The 19944-nt window shown below is 43.1% G+C and overlaps 1 protein-coding gene across 1 annotated transcript; it reads left to right on the forward strand.

Moving 5' to 3' along the window:
• The first annotated feature begins 11 nt into the window (after positions 1 to 11).
• Positions 12 to 19895, forward strand: FKBP4 (FKBP prolyl isomerase 4). Its single transcript, XM_058837436.1, has 10 exons — positions 12 to 260; positions 3746 to 3890; positions 5104 to 5246; positions 9057 to 9177; positions 9754 to 9910; positions 10953 to 11043; positions 11389 to 11472; positions 11858 to 12043; positions 12577 to 12816; positions 15993 to 19895. Exons 1-10 carry the CDS (start codon positions 177 to 179, stop codon positions 16089 to 16091), a joined length of 1350 nt encoding a protein of 449 aa, XP_058693419.1. The 5' UTR covers positions 12 to 176; the 3' UTR covers positions 16092 to 19895.
• Positions 19896 to 19944: the final 49 nt, after the last annotated feature.

The raw sequence follows: 19944 nt of genomic DNA on the forward strand, positions 1-19944 counted from the left end.
GGGGCCGGCGCTGCGGCGAGAGCAGCAGGGAAGGAGGCGTGCGGCGCCCGCCCCCACCGCGCTGCCCGGAGCCGGAGGCGCAGCCAGGCGCTATCCCAGTCTCATCCCGGCGCTCACCGCAGCACCGAGCCCGCGAGGCGGCCCTTCCCTGCGCAGAGGTGGCAGCGGCAGGCGACATGACGGCGGAGGAGATGAAAGCGGACGGGGCTCCCCTGGAAGGGGTGGACATCACTCCCAAGCAGGATGAGGGTGTCCTCAAGGTACCGGGCGCCTGTTCCCCATCCCCACCCTCCGCGCTAGCTCGGAGGGGTCCCCGCGCCGCCGGGGAGCGGGGGCATTCCCCTTGGTTTGCGAGCGGGTGCTCCCCGGGCGCCCTGGCCCCACCGGGCCCATTGTGTGCCCGCGGGGAAGGGGTCGAGGCGGTCCCCGGGCATCCAGGCAGGGCTGGCGCAGCGCGGGCGATTAAACAACAGCGGCGGGGAGCGCGGAGGGCGGGAGCGCGCCCCGGCTGCGCAAGCGCTGCCCGGCCGCCCGCGGGGGCTCCCCGCTCCTCCCGGCTCCCGCCGCCCTGGCCGGGGCGAGCCGGAGCCCGGGCTGCCCGCCGGGAGAGCTCGGGGTCCCGGGGGGGCGGGTTGTGCAGGGAAAAGGCGCTTCTCGCCCTTCTCGGGCTTTTTCCCCGATGTTTAGGGGAAGATGCGGGAGGGGGAGGCGGGCTGGGCTCTCCATCCGGCTCGCAGCGCGGGTTGTGGGGGTCCGGGTCCACCCCCGCCCCCTCAGCACGTGTCCGGGGCTGGGAATTAAAGATGGAGCCCCGGCAGGGCACGTGCGCTCGGTGCCCGGCCCCGCCGTGCCCGGCCGAGCCTCCCCTCAGGCCCCGGCGCGGGCTCCGGGCAGCCCCCGGGCCCGAGGTGCGCGGTCCGGCGGCCGGAGCGGCCCGGCCGCCCCTCGGTGCCGCTGGGCAGGCGGCCGGGCAGGTCCCCGGCGCGGCCGAGGGGCAGCGGCTGCTCTCCTTTGTACTGGGAAGGCAGGCGATAAGGGCAGCGGGATTTATACCGTGAGGGGGAGTTGCGCGAACTTCCTCTGTCAGACGTTGCCTATTTCCATATCTCTAGAAACTTCCTCAGGCTCTGCTACAAACTTCAGGGGTTATTTAGAAGCGTTATTCAACCGCAGTAAAATTTCGGAGTTAGGGTGTTCAGAAGGAGAAAGGGGTGCCACAGCAAAGGCAAAATTCCGTGTTTAACCTTTAGAGCCTTCTAAATTCTGGGTTCATTACGGAGGCGCTGTCTCCCGTTTAGGAAGGGTATCAGGGAGCAGATTGTAGATATTATCTGCTATATTTCTGCTTTTCTGTGTTTCATGCTAGCATGCTTAGGTGAGAATTTTTTGAGTTTTGCATGTAGTATGGTATCAGATCAGAGTTATCATCTGCATGGCTGTCCAGGTCTCCTGCAGCTCAGATCCCTTGAGCGTGGCAGAAGGCAATGAGGGTCTGGTGTGCCTGATTCATGCAGTACCTACTTTTTGATGATGGAGAAGCAGCAAGTATTTTTGGGGCTTTTTTATTTTTATTTTTTTAGAGGAGGAGAGTAAAAAACGCTAGCAAACAAAGTGAGGTTGTGAAAATCACAAAAATTGAGATTGTGCCATGATAGGTAAAATACCATAGAGGTCACAAAGTCCAGCCTTCATGGGTTTTACTTTTCTCGTAATTGCTGAAGTGCAAAATGCATCTGTTGAAATCAAGCTTCTAGCTCTGAACTAACCTACACCAAATTTGTACTGGTATTGTTGCAGTGATTCCAGGAGTGTGTTTACTTGCCCATTAGCTTTATATCAGAATAGTAGCCACAGTTTTTTACCTGATATTGCTGAATATGCTTACACAATTTCTAGAATAAGTAATTAAGTTTGGTAATAAACCATTTGAAATACAGTATGAACTGAAAAATCCTGTTTTTCCATTTGAAAAGGAAATGTAAACCTTACGGAAAATAAGATTGCCATATTCAGCAGTGAAACTTAAGTCATTCAAAATGGAACAAATGCAAGAAAATAAACTGTATAAATAATGAAAATGAGGTATTTGTTACTTTAGAATACTTTACTATGACCCTACAAGAATATGACATTTGATAAAGTTTAGTAAATTTCCATTAAATGCAGTTAGTTTTTCAAAATTGCATCAGACTGGCTGCTTTAAAGTACTAGTTTGCATCTGCTTTATATAGATTTGTGCCTAAGCATGATGTAGGTTAGGTTGCTTACCTGATTCCTGTGTTCTTCTCATACTTTGTTTCCTTATCTCTGTGAGAGTGGTTGCTTGAACTTTGGCCTTCCTTGGGGAGACATCAATAGATCAGTTTTGTAATGCTAACAACTGCTGTGGTGCTGGTGCGGGGTAAAGGGATGGTGTGCTGTGTGAGGTCAGGCATCCCTTTTCATGTTGAGCATCCTTTCCTTAGAAAACAGCAGGCAGCATTTTTTCCTAGGTTTTGTTTGTGGTTTGTTTTGGTTTTTTGTTTGTTTGGGGTTTTTTATGCTTTCAGTGAGATGGTTTCAGCTTGTTAGTCTAACAGAAGCTATCGATGGCGAACCTTTGGTTTTGGATGGAGGGTCCTGGCATTTCAGTTGTATATGAATGTATATGTATATGTTCAGTCACAGGGATGGTAGGAGGCCTGGTGGGAGATTGATGGTGGTGGCTTGCAGGAAACTAAAATTTATGAAGGAGACTCCCAAAGGTCTGTGTCCTTCAGTGAAAAACATGATTGATGTAGAAACGTGACATTTAAAAGAGGGATGCCTTGTAACTGCCCTTGAATAGATGTTTATCTTCCATAACAGAATGTTTTCCAGGTCTCTGTGATGCAAGCAAATAGGGTCTTGCATTGGTCCCTTTTTGTCTGGCTAAGACAATGCAGAACTTTGGCTTGGGGCTAGATGGTTTCAATCTATATTGGGAAAAATTCAAATCTGAACTTAAGGAATCCTGTTATGGGTAAGGCTTCACGTCCTTGCCTGTGAGATATGTCACTATTATTCTCTAATTTTGTATAAACCTCAAATAAACACCAGAGAGATTGTCCCCGTTTTCTGAATAATGTAGATTTATTTAATGCTTGTCTTGCTGGGCAGGCTGGGGAACCCCCTGAGAAGAAAATCAAATCCTTGCAGCTGTATGTGAGACAGGGGTGCTGGCCATCCATGTCGGAATTGCAGGGAGACAAAATTATTGCAATAAGTTATTTTCAAGTGTTACTCTGTAGGCTGATGGAACTAACTGCTTGGGGTGAGACACTGCTAACCTTTGTTAAATTGCCTGGTTTAACTCGAATAATTTCAGGTTAAGTGTTGGAATAGACTTTTTATGGGAAGAACCACCTCATTCTCCTAAGAGCTTTGCCTAGAGCACTGAACTCTGGCATGATGATAGAGAGGTGATGAGGCAAATACTTGAATAGAGAAGAAAAAGCCTTGCCTAATGCAGAGATCTGTAAGCTGGCGCCAACTGTTGCCTGTTAAATTCTTGTATCACAGCACAGCCATCTTGAGGTTCTGCATTTGCAGCACTGCTAATCTGCAGAAAGAACAGCCAGTCCAGTTCCAGGTGACTGAAGGAAACCTGCAAATCCTTTGTCTACTAGAGATGATAACACACGTATCTAGGTATTTGTGATTCGTGTCCAGCGGGGAGGCAGACTTGATTTCCATGGTATTAATGCTGATTGCTGTTTTTTCTCAGGTTGTCAAGAGAGAAGGCAGTGGGACAGAGTCTCCGATGATAGGTGATAAGGTGACCGTCCATTACACGGGGTGGCTTCTCGATGGCACAAAATTTGACTCCAGTCTGGACAGAAGAGACAAATTCTCATTTGACTTGGGGAAAGGTAATATCTTGTGTTTACTGTTGATCAGTTTTGGTAATAATTGAGATGGCAATCTCCTTGTGTGGCTCCTTGGCTTTTCAAAAGTGCTACTTACACTTGTTTTCAGAGTTTATTCTTTTAGAATTAACCTATCTGAATGTCTTGGAGATTTTTCTGAATGAGAGAGCTGAGTAGCCCCTTGAGAGGCCTGCTGAAGAATTCACAGGCCTCAGACAAAGCACTCCAGGGGAGAAAATCTGTCCTGAAATGTAGAAGATGAATGATAGTTAAATAGTCAGAATATGCATTTTATTAGTTGGGATTTTTGGGAGTCAGACCTCAGTTCAGGGGTGTTTAATTGTGACTAGATACTGGGACAAGGGTACACAGGCAGCTGTCAGCTCTCTCATGATGAAACATACTCTCTTTTCCACAAAATTCTCAAGTTAACCCACATAGGAATCTTTGAGCATCTCTTCATTATCAAAGTCATTCATTTTTTGAAAATCTAAGCATTGTTGCTCCAGCAAATCATACTACTCAATCTTGTATTCTTCCCTGGAAGTTTCTTACCTTCTCCTTTTTAAAAAGTAAATAATACCTGTTTTTTAAAAAACAGATAAATTAATTGTACTGCAATTTAAGATGATATTAATTCTACCTATTAATACAGGACTAATAGAAGGTCTGCTTGATGAGTTGACAGGAGCAGCAATTAGGAGAGCTTGAGTAAGAGAGGGGATATTGTTACAGCTTTTCTTCCCTTTGGATGGATTGCTTCTACTTTCCTCCCCCTTTCTGTTACAAATGTGTGTAACTTTTAGTTACCACTGGTACTGTTCTTTGCCAGCTGATAAAAGTACAAACAGAAAAGGCTGTTGGTTTGGACTGTTTTCAAAACAGGAGCAGGCAATCTCGCACCGTAAGGCCTTCCTCTTGGAAGAGTTTATTGTTACTTCCTCACACTTGAGACTATGCCAAACACTTCAGCTGGTGTCCGTGTTCTGTTATTCTATGAAAAGACCTGTTACACCTAGAATGAAGAAATGTTTGGGCCAAATTTGGGTCCCTGGGAAACTTCAGAATTTGGTTAGGCTTAAAACTGATGTACATAAATGTGAGCACAAGTATTCTTCAGTATTTCTGCTGCCTTAGCTTTTGTATGCCAAAAATGATGATGCTCAGTTTCAGCTGATCATACTTTTCACGTGTGATTGGCGTTTGACTTGTACAGGTGAGGTGATCAAAGCCTGGGACATTGCTGTGGCCACTATGAGGATCGGTGAAATCTGTCGGATTACGTGTAAACCAGAATATGCCTATGGCTCAGCTGGGAGCCCCCCAAAGATACCTCCCAATGCTACATTGATTTTTGAGGTATGTGAGAGATGGTCACTAAAACTGTATGCTTGAAAAAATGTGTGATGCAACATCCTTTCAAAACAGGATTGTTACATTTTCTAAGGAAAATAACACGGTCAGTTTTGGGTAACATGGACAGAATTTTAGTCTGGCTGCAACTGCTCTGTAATGGCTCAGGTTCCTTTCTCTTTGAGTTTTTAAAATACTTGAATGATCTTCAGTGTTCAGTTGTAATTTTGCAGTTACAGAGTGATTTGCAGCAGCAAAGTGCAGGCTGGAAGGGCAGACTGACTATTCCAGTGATAGACTGAAGTAGTTAAGAGAATTAAATCTTTAATCCACTTCATAACACTCAGAGTAATAATATATTTAATATTGTAAGGTTTTCAACAACAGGAGGAGCAATTAATGTACTCAATAATACAATTTTTATACTTACAATGTTTTCTTTACAACATTAACTCTTCAGAGCTAATTCTGGGAGAAAAGAGGTAATTGTAATTGCCCCATGTAAACTGCTGGAATACGATATTTGAACAGTCTTGCAATTATGAACTCTTTTCTGTAGAGCTGAGCGCTTCAGTCAGCTGTAAAGCACCATAAAACCAGTTTGGATTCAGATTGCTGGTTCATTACCAAAGTTTCTCTGTGCATCCAGGCTACACTGATCAATCTTGCCACCACAGATGAAGTCTTGTGCACTCACTCAGTCCTTGTGACAGACTCAGCAATCTTGAGTTTGGCAGCTGGGTAACCCAGTTTGACAACTCACATGGCCAGCTGCTCTCCTGGAGATGAGCTTGCATGTCTTGGTGAGCATGGAGCCAGTTATCCTTGGTGTCTCTCAGCCTCACCAGGAGAGGAGAGATTTTATTTCCTGCTGATCTTAAAAGTCATTTCCCCCCACATCTTCCCCCTCCTTCCCAAAAGGGGGTGGAAATAGCAGCTGCCTCTTGTGTGTTATTTCAGAAGTGAGAATGGTTGTTCAGAATGCTGAGACTTGTCTTTGACTTTTCCATGTAGGATGACATTAAAGCTGTTTTTGGAGCATACCCTGACAGTCTCAACAGGGTTTGGAGGGGATGTATTTTTCTTACTGTTGAAACAGTTCAATTTGCCAGCAATTGCTTCAAAATAAATTCTACCTGAGAGAAGGCAGACTCTTTTTTTAAAAGTGTGATTTTTAAAATTACTTTGCTCTAAAGCACTTAATCACTTATGGAATGGATTCCTACAATTGGGGACATAAGGAAAGTTTTGAAACTGATGATTGCTCTGAGATGGAATGTTTTATCTAATATCTGAGAAAGGTGAAAGTAGCTCTTAGAGTAAAGACTGAAAGTCTGTTTAGATTTTATTGGAAACAATGAGCATCTGTTAAGAAGGGTAAATTACACATAGAATCATTTAGGTTGGAGAAGACCTTCAAGACTATTGAGTCCAATCATGAATCTGACACTGCCAAGTCCATCACTAAACCATTAACCCTTGCCACATCTACGACTAAATGCCTCTGGGGAGGGTGACTCAACCACATCCCTGGGAAGCCTGTTCTAATGTTAATACCCATTCTAAACCTCCCTTGCTGCACCTTGAGGCCATTTCTTCTTGTTCTGTGACTTCTTGGAAGAAAGGACTGACCCCATATGGCAACAAACAGCCTCATTTCAGGGAGTTTTAGAAAGTGAGAAGGTTCCCCCCAGACCCTCTTTTCTCTCCAGGCTAAACACCCCAACTCCCTCAGCAGCTCCTCACAGGACTTGTGCTCCAGAACCTTCCCCAGCTGTGCTGCCTGTCTCTGGACACACTGCAGCACCTCAGTGTCCGTCCTGAACAGCCCAGAACTGGACACAGGATTCCAGGTGTGACCTCACCAGTGCCCAGTACAGGGGAGCAATCACTGACCTGGTCCTGCTGGCCACACCATTGCTGATACAGGCCAGGTGCCATTGGCTTTCACATAATGGGATATTGCATTTGCTTTGCATTTGGATAGTGTATTTGCATTCCTTTTTTTTTTTTTACTTTTTTCCCATGGACTTCTCAGTAATAGGATTAAGGATATATTCTGTGTGGAAGGATTAAAAAATATTGCTAGCAGGTAGTGTCCACTAAGGGATGACAGCTTACTCACTTTGAGTACATCAAAATTAATACCACTGTTTCTGAAAAATAGCATCATGTAGAGCTGTTCACAAACAGCATTTTCTTACATAGAAATCTGAAGTTACTTCTGGCTCAGCTATATTGGATCAAACGACACATGTTGGAGTGCTGTGTGCTTCTGTGCAAGTGATACCAGGTGTAATCAGTGCTGAGCTGATGGCTGAAATGCAAGCTAAGAGCTCAAGGCCTTCTACCTTGGCAGCACAGTGGGGCATTCTTAAGGGCTTAGCCCTACTACAGAGAATACATGTGGACAGCAGAAAGCAGAGAAGCTTTCATTGTCCTTCAACAAGAGGTAATACCTAACACTGGGATAAATAAAAGCATGAACTGCAAGAGGGGATTTGTTCCATCAAACTGAGTCCATCTGATGCAGTCACCCAGGTTATTCACTGCCCACTGGACTTCTCTTGATGCTGCCAGTCTGGCCCTGGCATTTTCTGGGTGTGATTTTAGATGAAAGTAGTGGTTCATTCATGAGTCTTAATATCCCCTAATGCTTGCCTGAGCAGTTATGTTGAAAGAAGAGGGGAGAAAGAAAAGCACCAAGCTGCCCTATGATGGTTTTGTGCTTCCCCAACAAAACAGCCCGGGGCTCACTGGCTGCAGCAAGTAAGCAGTGCTGGGTGTGGGTTGGAACTTAGATCCAGAAAATTTTCCCAAGTTTTATTAGGTTAAAGTACTATGACTCTCAAGCAGCTAAAGTCTCCTTAAGTTTCCACTTCTTTAGTTTTACCTAGGTTTGCTTTTTACTACTTTACACAATATCAGCAGGGTTCTTTTACAAGTGCCTATCACCATACCAAAATTTTATAGAAGTTGCTTTACAAAAGATCCTCTAAAACTTACATTAAGAGATTTTGTACCTGTGTCATCACACCAGCATTTCTTTACGACATGAATGCATGTCCTATGATATGGAAGTTTTGGTTTTTTTTTAATCTGGTGGTGGTTTTGTTTTATTCTTCCTCATGATTGCTTTTGCTGAGCAATATAAATAGATTATTCCATAGAATAGTATTGTTTGGGCTGGGAAAAAAAGGGGAGGTACACACCTGTATGGTCATCAGTAGGATGTTCAGGTATGACTTTTTTCAGACTGACTGAAGAGAAAGACCAGAATATTGTTTGTTACTAGGTAGCAATTAAAATAAAACGTGGAAGTACTGGTGGATATGCAATTCCTTTTGCATTCCAGTTATCTTAAGTCCAGTGTCAGGAACCTCCACAGCATTAGCTCTGAACCTTTTTTTTTTTTTTTAATGAGGTAGTCTAAACAATGCTGATTACAATGGCTTGTTTTTTAGTACTTAGGAATAGTTTTCACTATTGTTTTACTCAAACATAGGGTATGATTTTTTTTTTTTCCTTTGCTTCATAGCAGCAATTACAAATATCTTTTGTAGCTAGACTGTTTTTTCTATGTCATCATGGTAGTCTCACTTCAAACTATGATTTACATTTACTTGGGAGGGTATGTGAAGATACAGATATTCAGACTGAATACCTGTGTCCTACATTAACATTAGCTCTTAAAAATCCTAAGCAATTGATTGTAGCAATGAGTTTAAAGTTTCAAAGCTTTCTGGAGAAAAAAATTCTGTGAGTTACTAAATTGGTCTAATAAGAATAAATACAAGACTTTTGTTCCCTCCACAGATAGAACTTTTTGAGTTCAAGGGGGAGGACCTCACTGATGAAGAAGATGGTGGCATCATCCGAAGAATCCGTAAGAAAGGGGAGGGCTACTCCAGGCCCAATGAGGATGCACTTGTAGAGAGTAAGTGTGTTCTTACACAAATAGTGAATGGATTTGTCGTGTGGGATGTCAGAACCTTTTCACAATGTACAACTGCATGTCCTGAGGGAGAGGAATATGTGGCTTCTCTTTTCTGTAATAAATAACTTAACAACCTAGAGTAAGCTTTCCTTCTCCTGTTTCTAGCAAGGCTTACATTTTCCAGCAGCAGCTGTGCTTTCTGGTGATACTGAATCTGTGAAAGTGCTTATCTGATCACAAAAGGTGATTGAGTCTCATAAAGTATTTCCATGTGCTAAGGAACAGGAGGGGAAGTCATTCTGGTACTTGTCATCAGAGTGGAAAAAACAAACACTTCAATGAACAAAAAAACAAGGGGTTGTTAAATTTAACAGCAGAAATTCTGTTTGCTGCCAGTAGCTGCTATGCCATAGGTAGCTGCTAGAAGAGAAAAGACTGTTCAGAAGGAGGCTTTGGCACTTTGTGTGTGCTGCCTGCCTGTATAGAACTCCCTGTGTGCTCTCCTGGTAACCTGCCCACTGCCATACATAGATCCCTTCTGATTTCTCTCTCTGTTGCTCTGGCTTTTGTTACCAGTCCAGTTTGAAGGCCGACACGGAGATCGTGTTTTTGACAAGCGGGAATTGCGGTTTGAGATTGGAGAAGGTGAAAACTTCGATATTCCTCATGGTCTGGAGAAAGCAATTCAAAAAATGGAGAAATCTGAGGAGTCTGTGTTCTATCTCAAACCCAGGTATGCTGTTTCTGGTGCTTGATATAGGAAGGGCTTACACTAATCATCTGGCAAGAAAAAAAAGTTTCGTTATAATGCCTTTCAGCTTTTTTCACTGCTGTGGTAAAAACTTGGATTGGCCCCAAAAAATTTATGTATGAGAAATATCGAGCTAAGATTGCTTTGCCACTTCATAGTGAAGCCGTAGCAGTGCAGAAATATTTACTTAAGTCTCTGTAATGTTGACCTCTGAATATTTTTTAAAAATGTTGTTGCTCTCTAACTTAGATTTTTGTGATCCCTCTTCATGACTGCGTACTGTAAAACAGTACATTTGTTGGTTTGGATATGGGCAGAATTTTCTCCTTACAGTGAGAACACATCTGAAACAAGTGGAGTTGCAGATTGTTTTCATCAAACTTTAATTTATTTCAGTTTTCATTTAATTTTTTTTAAACTGTAACTGAGCCTGATGAGAGCAGAAAAGGAAAGCAATCTGATCTAGAGGGTTTTCCTGCTAATATGCAGCTTCTTACTGGAGTTGCATTGCAGTACCTTTCTGTAGGTATTTCCTGTTTATCAGTGTGTTAAGTGTACAGCTGCTCACTTAATCTTGGTATTTATTGTCTTTGCTTCCTAAGAATAGAACTAAAATACAGGTGCTCTGAAGGCAACGCTCAGTTTCAGACCATGAATATGAAAGCCTAGTTGTGATTTGAAAGTCGGTTATTTTGGTTTGGCTTTTTTTTGGGTTGGTTTTTTTTTGATGAAGGCATTACTTGCTTTTCTTTAAAGTAAACAAAAAAACTAATAAAATAATAGGAAATGGTAAAAAATAAATGCAGTCAACACTAGGTTTCTCTTACTTTCTTCTGCCTTGTACTTGCTAATTTTAGAATTCTAGCTAGGATTCCTCAGGCCTTTGTCTTGTAATAATAATTTATGCACATCCCAAATTTGCATGGGGTTTTTGTCTCTTCCTATGTAACAAATATAGCTGGATGGATAGTTTTGAACTCTTCTTTATAATTTTTGTTTCTCCCTCTCCATGCCCATTTTACAGCTATGGTTTTGGAAGTGCTGGGAATGAGAAATTTAAGATCCCTCCAGATGCAGAGCTGCAGTATGAAGTGAAACTCAAAAGTTTTGAAAAGGTGAGAACAAGAGATGAAATCCCAAAGAGATCTGGGAGTGGGGGAAGAAGTGGGAGGCAGCTTAAACGATGACAATGGAATCCTTGAATGGTGCTGTGAAACAGGGAGGCCACTGTTGCCAGAGATGATGGTGACATGCTGGGAGCTGTTGGCTGAAATGATTCATATTCCTCCTGTATCCCTGTCTGTTGCCATTTCTTGTGCTCTAGGCTGGTTTTCATTAGAAGTGCAAAGCTCTGCTTTGCCAGACTTACCTCAACCATACTGTTAGTGGGAAACAACATAGCTACCTGATTTCCCTAGAAATTGTATTGAAATTGACTGGAATTATTCCTGTTTGAGTAGGCTAAGGAGTCCTGGGAAATGAACACAGATGAGAAGTTGGAACAGAGCAGCATTGTGAAGGAGAGGGGCACTCAGTACTTCAAGGTAAGTTACTGGGCCCAAGTAATAATAGCATTTCTTAGTCCATGTCATGAGTTGATAATGATGATTACAGCTTCTGTCATTTCTGAGTGGTGTTCATGGTGTTCTGTGAGATTTTACCAGGAGAACTGGAGGGGAATTTTTTTAAAAAAAAAAACGAAACTCAGTTGGGTTATCCAAAGACCTAACTCTGCAGGGAGCTAGCTCTAGAGACTTTCTGATCCTGTGCAGGAGTGGCTCTCAGAAGTAGTGTATTTTTGATGACAGAAATTACTTTTTGATCAAATGGGGTTTTTTAGATCTATTGCTCAAAGCAGGCAAAAGGGATGAGAGGGAGGTAAAAGTTACTGTGATGAGCTGTGTGATAATTGAGCTGCCTTGTTTACAGGAGGGGAAATACAAGCGGGCAGCCTTACAGTATAAGAAGATTGTGTCATGGCTGGAGCATGAGTCGGGACTCTCTGAGGAGGAGGAATCAAAAGCCAAAAGCCTGAGGCTTGCTGCTCACCTTAACTTAGCTATGTGCCATCTCAAGCTAAAGGAGTACTCCCAGGCTTTGGAGAACTGCAACAAGGTAGTAGGAGTTTATTTATTCTTAAACTGCACAAGCAGTCTGACAGTTTATCTCTTGCTTCAAACATTTTAGGGACAGCAGACCATGTGATATTTGGTCTTTCTTGCCAGCTGGCATTTGGGTAGTATGGAATTTTTAGTATACTGAAAATACCCAAGAGATTATTTTCGTAATTAGTGCCCTTTGAACATTTTACTAACTTGATGCTATATTGAGAATATTCAAGTATTTAGAAATAAGAAACACTTGAGATGTGATGAAGGTAATCACGTTGGCAAAGGTCTTTCAAAGAGCAGGATTAATTGCTGACTAAATCTTAGACTTGCTGATTCTCTTGTCAAATGGCCTACTATATTCATTCCTCTTTATACTTACTTCTACTGTATTCCACTCACTTTATTAGTAAGCCCTGACAAGACTCCTAAGTCTACATCAGAAGGTACAGTTCCTAGCAGTCACTGGTGTTCTGACTGCATATAATTTTTTATAAAAGGAAAATAAATGTGGTTTGGTTTTGGTTTTTTTGCATGCAGGCACTTGAATTGGATAGCAACAATGAAAAAGGCCTCTTCCGGCGTGGAGAAGCTCACTTGGCTGTCAATGACTTTGAGCTGGCTCGAGCAGATTTCCAGAAAGTGATACAACTTTATCCAAGTAACAAAGCTGCCAAAGTGCAACTGGTGACTTGTCAGCAAAAAATAAGGGAGCAGCACGAGAAGGAGAAAAAGATGTATGCCAACATGTTCCAAAGGCTCGCAGACAAAGACTTAAAGGTAAGTAACACTGCTCCAAAGATTACATGAGGTGGTGTTATGTGTTAGACAAGGAGCAGTGGCTTAGGTACTCAGCTTGCTTCTTATTACAGATAATTATAGCAGGAGAACACTCAACTAGTCTCCTTTAGGGGGGAGCAGGGATGGAACTCAAAATGCCAACAGTCAAAATTTTTAGGCCATCTTGCTTGAACAGGGAAACCAGCAGTACCAACCATTGCACAGAAAGCTTTTACGTATTTTGACTGAATTTGCAACAGACCAGTGTTAATCAGAAAGCAGTTGAAGTAATGAGATGCAAACAGTGTTCTAGAACTGAAAAAACACCTATTGCTCTAGAACCTGTTGCAAAGGGCAGGCTGTTCTGGTGCCTGGGGTGCCCATCTAGTGAGAACTTGTGTCTGTCATACAGAGGATGCTGAGCACCATCTGGCTTCTCACAGAGATAGTAGGATGTGGTTGATGGTCTCCATTACAAATGCCACAGATAGATTATGAAGTGTCAGAAGATTCATTATTCTGCATGGATGGTTTTCCTAATAAGCTTTTACTAGAATTTTAGTAAATACTAGTTCAGGTAATAATGGCAGTATGGGAATACAGGTTATAATAAGATTGTATCAGCTAGCAAGAAACATTTCAAGTTACTGGTGAGAGTCACATCTCCTAAAATACCATTCTGGTTTTTTTCCCTTAAATCTGATGGTCTCAAAAGACAAGATAGACCTGTAACTTCTCAAATAAATCTGGGATTTATTTCAGATTCAAAAATCCTCAGTAACATTGGAGAGTACAGAAGCTTGTATGTTGTGAGGTTATTTTCACCTTTTCAGAGTGTGCATGGAGAATAATAAAAAATTCCTGGATATTGTACAGTAATTTCCTGTGGCTAGCTGTGTTGTTGAGTCTTGCCCGAGGCATGGTGTCCTCAGATGAGTATAGCCTGACAGTTCAGCCGTTTAAGACTGTCAGCTGACAATTTCCTACATGAAATGCTTCATTCTCTCTCTTCTTTTTTTGGCTAAAGCAGCCTGATGTCAACAGTCTTTGCTTATTGGAGCTTAAAAGAAAGTATTCTTCACTTCTAGACACAGTGATGTAAAGCCACTTACATCACTATACTATCACATACGCTTAAAGGATCTTAATTTTGGTAGGCTTTAATAAAAAATCTCATATAAAGATACAGCAGCTAAACTAGAATTATTTCACTGTTAGGCATCTTCACTTTTGAAATGCCAGGATTTAATTGCCAGCTGTTGGGCTCTATTGTGAAGGTTCCTTTCAGCTAGCACAGCTGCTGGGAATCTGTCTTCCTCCACTAGGTGTGGGATACAGCAAGATCTGTTGAGATAGGAAGAGTGGATTGCTGAAACAAGCTATACTCACTAAATGTACAGAAACTTTTGTGCTTTCTTCAGCTCCTAAGAGATAAGTTGTAGAACAATACTCTTGTCAAAAGGCAGATTTTACACTGCAGCCTGTTTGGGATACTGGCAAAACGTGGCACTTAGTCCCAATTTCCCTATCTGCTTGGGATGGAATCAGTTTCAAGTTGTGGAATCCTTTAGGTTGGACTCCAATGAAAGGTTATTGTTTGGCATCTTACACTGGACACAGGATTCGAAGTGTGGCCTCACCATTGCCATGTACAGGAGGACAATCCCTGCCCTGGTCCTGCTGGACACACTATTGCTGATACACGCCTGGGTGCCACTGGCCTGGGTTGTTCTTCCCAAAAAGTTAGATGAACTTGGGAATGTGCAATGTGCTGGTTTTTTGTTTTGTTTTGTTTTTTCTCTGAGACATCTGGACTGCCTTAAATGGATATGATTTTATATGAAATGGGATTGATGTAACTATAAACTGTAAAGGATGCTTACTCCCTGGGCCAGTCTTGAGGTAGTTTTCATGCAAGAAAAGCTTGTTTCCCTGTTACTGCATTTATAGTGCTGCTTTACTCTAGCTCTGACAATGTCTATTAGTAGTGGTGTAGTAAAAGCTCAAAGTTCTGGGGAAGAGAGTTTGTTTACTAAAGGACTTCAAATTGCTAAGAGGATAGCTTGGACTGCAGTTCTAATATTCCTGACACAGTCTGTTAAATTCAACAGCCACTCTTGCATCAGTAGTTAATTTCATTAATTTGAATAGTTCACATATGTGAAGGGTGAATTTTTGAAGGTCAGGATGTTTATCAACTTACCATAAGCTCAGGATTGCTAGCTAACACATTTTCTGTGGAGAGAAGACTTAACTCTTGTGTGCTTTATGGAATGCTTCTAAGAATGAAAAATTGACCTTTGATGCATGAATGTTCTAGATTTTAAGGATTCTTCCCCTTTCCCAACCCTCCTATTCCCCTCTCCCAGCATTGCATGCTGAAGACTTTGCTTGGTTTTGTCTGGTTCTTACCTAACATCATCATAAAACAGATAGCTCAAGATGCTGGGCTGACAGGTAGAATAGCAATTTCATTGCACTAGGTTTTGAGATGAGCAAGCCAAGACGTTTTTACCTCCCCTTACTGTGCTTGAAAATTGCAAGGTCAGGATGTGCTGGTTATGTCCTATTGTAAAAGCTGACCTTGGAGCCCTACCTCATGGCTCTCTGCCTTCCACACCTTTTTATGAGGAAGATGCGCAAGGAGAGGGCTTTAGAGCAGCCACATTGTCAGAGCATATTTTCTTCCAGTTAAACTCTTGCGCAGGACATCCAAATCACTGTTGTTGGGTTTGAAGTGTCTCTCCATAAAACTAGTTGTCCAATGAAGATACTTCTTAAGCTGAGTGCAAGTGTGCCTCATACAACTGGGTCGGGATAGGCCATGGGAGTGGCTGAAAATGAATGACATTGATATTGAAGCAGGGCAAAAGCAGTTCTCTCAGAAGCTTCACAAATTAATTTCAGTTAAAAAACTTCTAAGAAGTTGTGTGGCAGGTGGGTGCAGGCCACATCAAGAATCATAACCACTTAATAGCAGTATTATATTTTGGCCTCTTCTCTACTGCTTCTGGTTTCTTAGATGCATGAAAATTTTTGGTTTCTCTTGGCTGAAGATCTAATGTCTCAATTCAGTCTGGCAGGGTAGACAAGCTTTCCAAGCAGTAAGAATCAAACAATGTTTGTGCTAGCAATTTTGTATAACATATTAATATATTTTCTTTGTCTCTATTTAGTCATCTGCTACTCTTCAAACAAGCCACACTGAAGATGCAGAAATGAAAGATGCGCAGAATGGAGTTGAAGATAAATCAGAAGTTGAAGCAGAAGCATAAAAAAATCCCCTATTCCATTAGTTTTGTAAATGAAAGAATTTCCAGTGAATTAGACCTTTATTTTTCTACCTGGTTGGATAGTGGCTTCAAGGGAGCAGAGGCTGAAGCCACCATGCCACAGTCAGTTACAGCTTTATGTGGCTGTTCAAGAAGCTGAGTGGCAGCATAAATCTGGTTTAATCCTAGTGACTTTATTTATTCATTCAGCCTCTGTTTACTGTTTGGGTTCTGTCTGGATTTACTCTGCTTGGTTTGTTTGCATTTTCATAGAATCATAGAATGGCTTGAGTTGGAAGGGACCTCAGAGATCTAGTTCCAGCCTCCCTGCCATGGATAGGGACACCCTTCACTAGACCAGGTTGCTCAGAGCTCCATCCGGCCTGGTCTTGGACACATCCAGGGATGGAGCACCTACATCTTCTCTGGGCAGCCTGTTCTAGTGCCTCACCACCCTCAGAATTTCATCCTGATACCTAATCTTAACCTGCCCTCTTTCAGTTTGAAGCCATCCCCCTTTGTGCTGTCCCTGCTTGCCCTTGTAAATAGTCTTTCTCCATGTTTCTTGTGGGCTCCCTTTAAGGTACTGGAACACCACAGTTTGGTCACCCCAAAGCCTTCTTTTTTCCAGGTGGAACAACCCCAGTTTTCTTAGCCTTGTCTCATAAGGAGAGATGCTTCATCCTTCTAATCATCTTGGTGCGCCTCCTCTGGACTTGCTCCAGTAGGTCGATGTCCTTCCTGTGCTGGGGACCCCAGAGGTGGATGCAGTGTTCTGGCTGGGGTCTTAACCATGGCAGAGGATCAAAATCCCCTCCCTCCCCCACTGCCCATGCCCCTTTGGATGCAGCCCAGATTACATCTGGCCTTCTGGGCTGTGAGTGCACATTGCCAGCTCATGTTCAGCCTCTCATCCAGCCCCAAATCCTTCTTGGCAGGGCTGCTCTGGATCTGTTCATCCCCCAGCCTTTATTGATACCAGGGGTTGCCCCAGCCCAGGTGCAGCACCTTGCACTTGGCCTTACTAAAGCCTCATGAGTTTCACATGGGCCCACTTCTCAGGCTTGTGCAGGTCGCTCTGGGTGGTGTCCTGTCCTTCAGGAGTGTCAACTGGACCGCTCAGCTTGGTCTCACCTGCAGATTTGCTGGGGGTGCTCTCTACCCTTTCATCCATGTCATTAATGAAGATGATGGTAACACTGCTCCCAGTACGGACCCCTGAGGGACACCACTTGTCACTGGTGTCCATTGGGACGCTGAGCCGTTGACCACTAGCCTGTAGACATGACCATCAGACCGATTTCTTGTCCATCAAACAGTCCACCCATTGAATCCATCTCTCTCCAATTTAGAGAGAAGGATGTTCTGGGGAACTGTGTTAAAGGCAGAAAATTACAGAAATGGAGGTAAATTACATTTGTAGGCCTTCCCTTGTCCACTGGTGGAGTCACTCCATCACTGAAGGCCACTAGGCTGCTCAGATGGGACTTGCCCTTGGTGAAGCCGTGCTGGCTGTCGCCGGTCACCTCCGTGTCCTCCATGTGCCTTAGTGCAGCATCTAGGAGGATCTGTTCCATCATCCTCCCAGGCACAGAGACGAGGCTGGCAGGTCGGTTGTCCCCATTTTGTCGTTGGTGTTTGTTTCTTTCTGGTTCCAGCTTACTTCAATCCCAGGTTCTGCTTTCTAAATTTATTTCCTTGATTTGCTTCAAGTAATCAGCTTTTTCCAGGAGTCCTCATGTGAGACTTAAGAACAAACTGGCGCTCCCAGTTCTTCTGCCTTGGGATTGCCCTCTTTACCCCTGTTCAGTAGGGAGTCCCTTCCATTAAGTATTGTAACCTTTCTTGTATGCCTCCTCTTTGCAAATTGCTGAAGGTGAAGACTGTGAAGTCACAGCTTAAGTAATAAAGCTCCAATTAAACTCAAGAAAACTGAATTTTTAGTGGGTTTTTATTGGAATTTGCACAGAATTGAGAGAATTTACTGTCCCTTGGTCATTCAGTGTTTTCTTGTCCACATAGCCAGTGTCTGGATGATTTTTCTGTGTTGTTTGTTTGCTACCATAGAAAATTCCCAAAATATTTGATACAGTATTTACCCATATATTTGCAAAGGGGAAAAAAATTATGTTACTGGAAACTGCAAAAAGCAAGCCTGTAACCTATGCATAGAGCTTGTTCTATGTTCATATTGCTACTTTGCTCTTCACCTACCACATAGCAAAACTGGACCAGAGGAAAAAAACAATATACCTGAAAGTAACTGGCTTTGAAGTGAAAGTAAGTGATAATGGCTTACATACTGCAAATACTTCTAATGAACTACAAACTTCTGAGTGATTTTAATGTCAGCTTACCCAGATCTCACAAGAAAGCTATTACTCAGTATTCCGCTTCTTTCTGCAGTTTGTGTGTCTTGTTTCGGGGTGGGTGTGATTTTGAATTTTGTGGGGGCTTTTGGTTGGGGTGGGCTTTTTTGTTTGTCTGAAGGCATGGAACATAGTACTCAAACTCAGCTGTTGTTTATCTTATGTGGTGTTAAATTCAGCATCTTCAGTGTCCTGTTCCTGAGACGGGGGCAGAAGGGGCAACTTTTTTTGCCTGCTCTGCAGAAGAAAGGTGAAAAATCTGTTCCTCTCAGATTAAAATAAATTGACTTTTTTATGGTGAGAAAGATGTGTTTGCATGGCATGCCATGGGCTGGAATTTGTGTGTATATTGCAGAGAGTATCCCTGTTTTAACGTGTAGTAAACAGGAATTCCCGGTCTCCTTTGCTGAGACAGAAGTACTGTGTAAGCGTTTGTGTGGAGGCTGGGGGAGTGCCGGTGGCTGTCCTGCAGCAATGCCAGCCCAGCTCGGGCCCTGGAAATGTCACCGGAGTGGTGCAAGGGCTGCTTGCAGTGCTGTCCCTGCCCCTGGGCACCAGACACCAAATTCGGCCCCTGCTGCTGGCTTGGAGCTTGGTTAGAGAGCTGGGAGCTGCAGTGCTCTAATCTCATGGGGTGGGTGGGATAGGACAGAGGCAGGAGCAGTGCTTGGCAGGTCATTTCGCTTAAGGAAATGCAGATTTCATTTGCCTAATAAAGCCTGAGGGTTGCCAGGTAATGAGGGTGATTTCCATGAGCTCTGACTATACTAACAGCCCCATTTATGCGAGAAACTTCTACCAAAGCACTACCCCCTCCTGTGGGAAACGACACTGTGAATGTCAACTGGGCTAGAAGGGATTTATAGACATAGAAAAAGTTAAAGGGGACAGGAATGCCAAGCCAGAGTACTTCTTCGGCAAGTAAATAACCTTGATTTGTTGCTAACTATTCCTGGAAATACAAGCCTCGGTGGCTGAAAGTGTTTTTGCAGCTAAACCAAGTCCCAATGATAAATTTCTAATTGTTGAACATCAGTTTTCAAAAATCTCCCACAGGCATGATAGTTGTACATGTTTATGAAAGCAAAAAGTGATGATTTCTGTGGCACATCTAAAAAAAATCTAGTCAATGGTGCATCTGTTGTTGAGTGTGAGCAGTCTTGAAAGTACCACTGTGCCCTTGTTGTTACTACATAAACTATGAAATGTTTGAGAATGTAAATCTGTTAAGGACACTGAACATGCCATGTTCGGCCAGTTCGTGCTGTCTTTAAAAGTGGGTCTGGTTGCCGGCAGAGGGTGGCATATTGGTATTTGTAAGTGAGGTCATGCATGTAAACTTCAACTATAAACTTCGTTATGTATGTCCTTATAGAGGAAAAAAAAAAAAAAAAAAAGCTAAAAATAAAGAGTTACAGTACTGACTTTGTAAGCCACACCCGTGTGTCTGTGCGTGTATAGATGCCTCCCGGTGCGCGGTGTTTTTC

The sequence above is a fragment of the Poecile atricapillus genome, chromosome 1 (assembly GCF_030490865.1).
Source record: "Poecile atricapillus isolate bPoeAtr1 chromosome 1, bPoeAtr1.hap1, whole genome shotgun sequence".
NCBI classification, from domain to species: Eukaryota; Metazoa; Chordata; class Aves; order Passeriformes; family Paridae; genus Poecile; species Poecile atricapillus.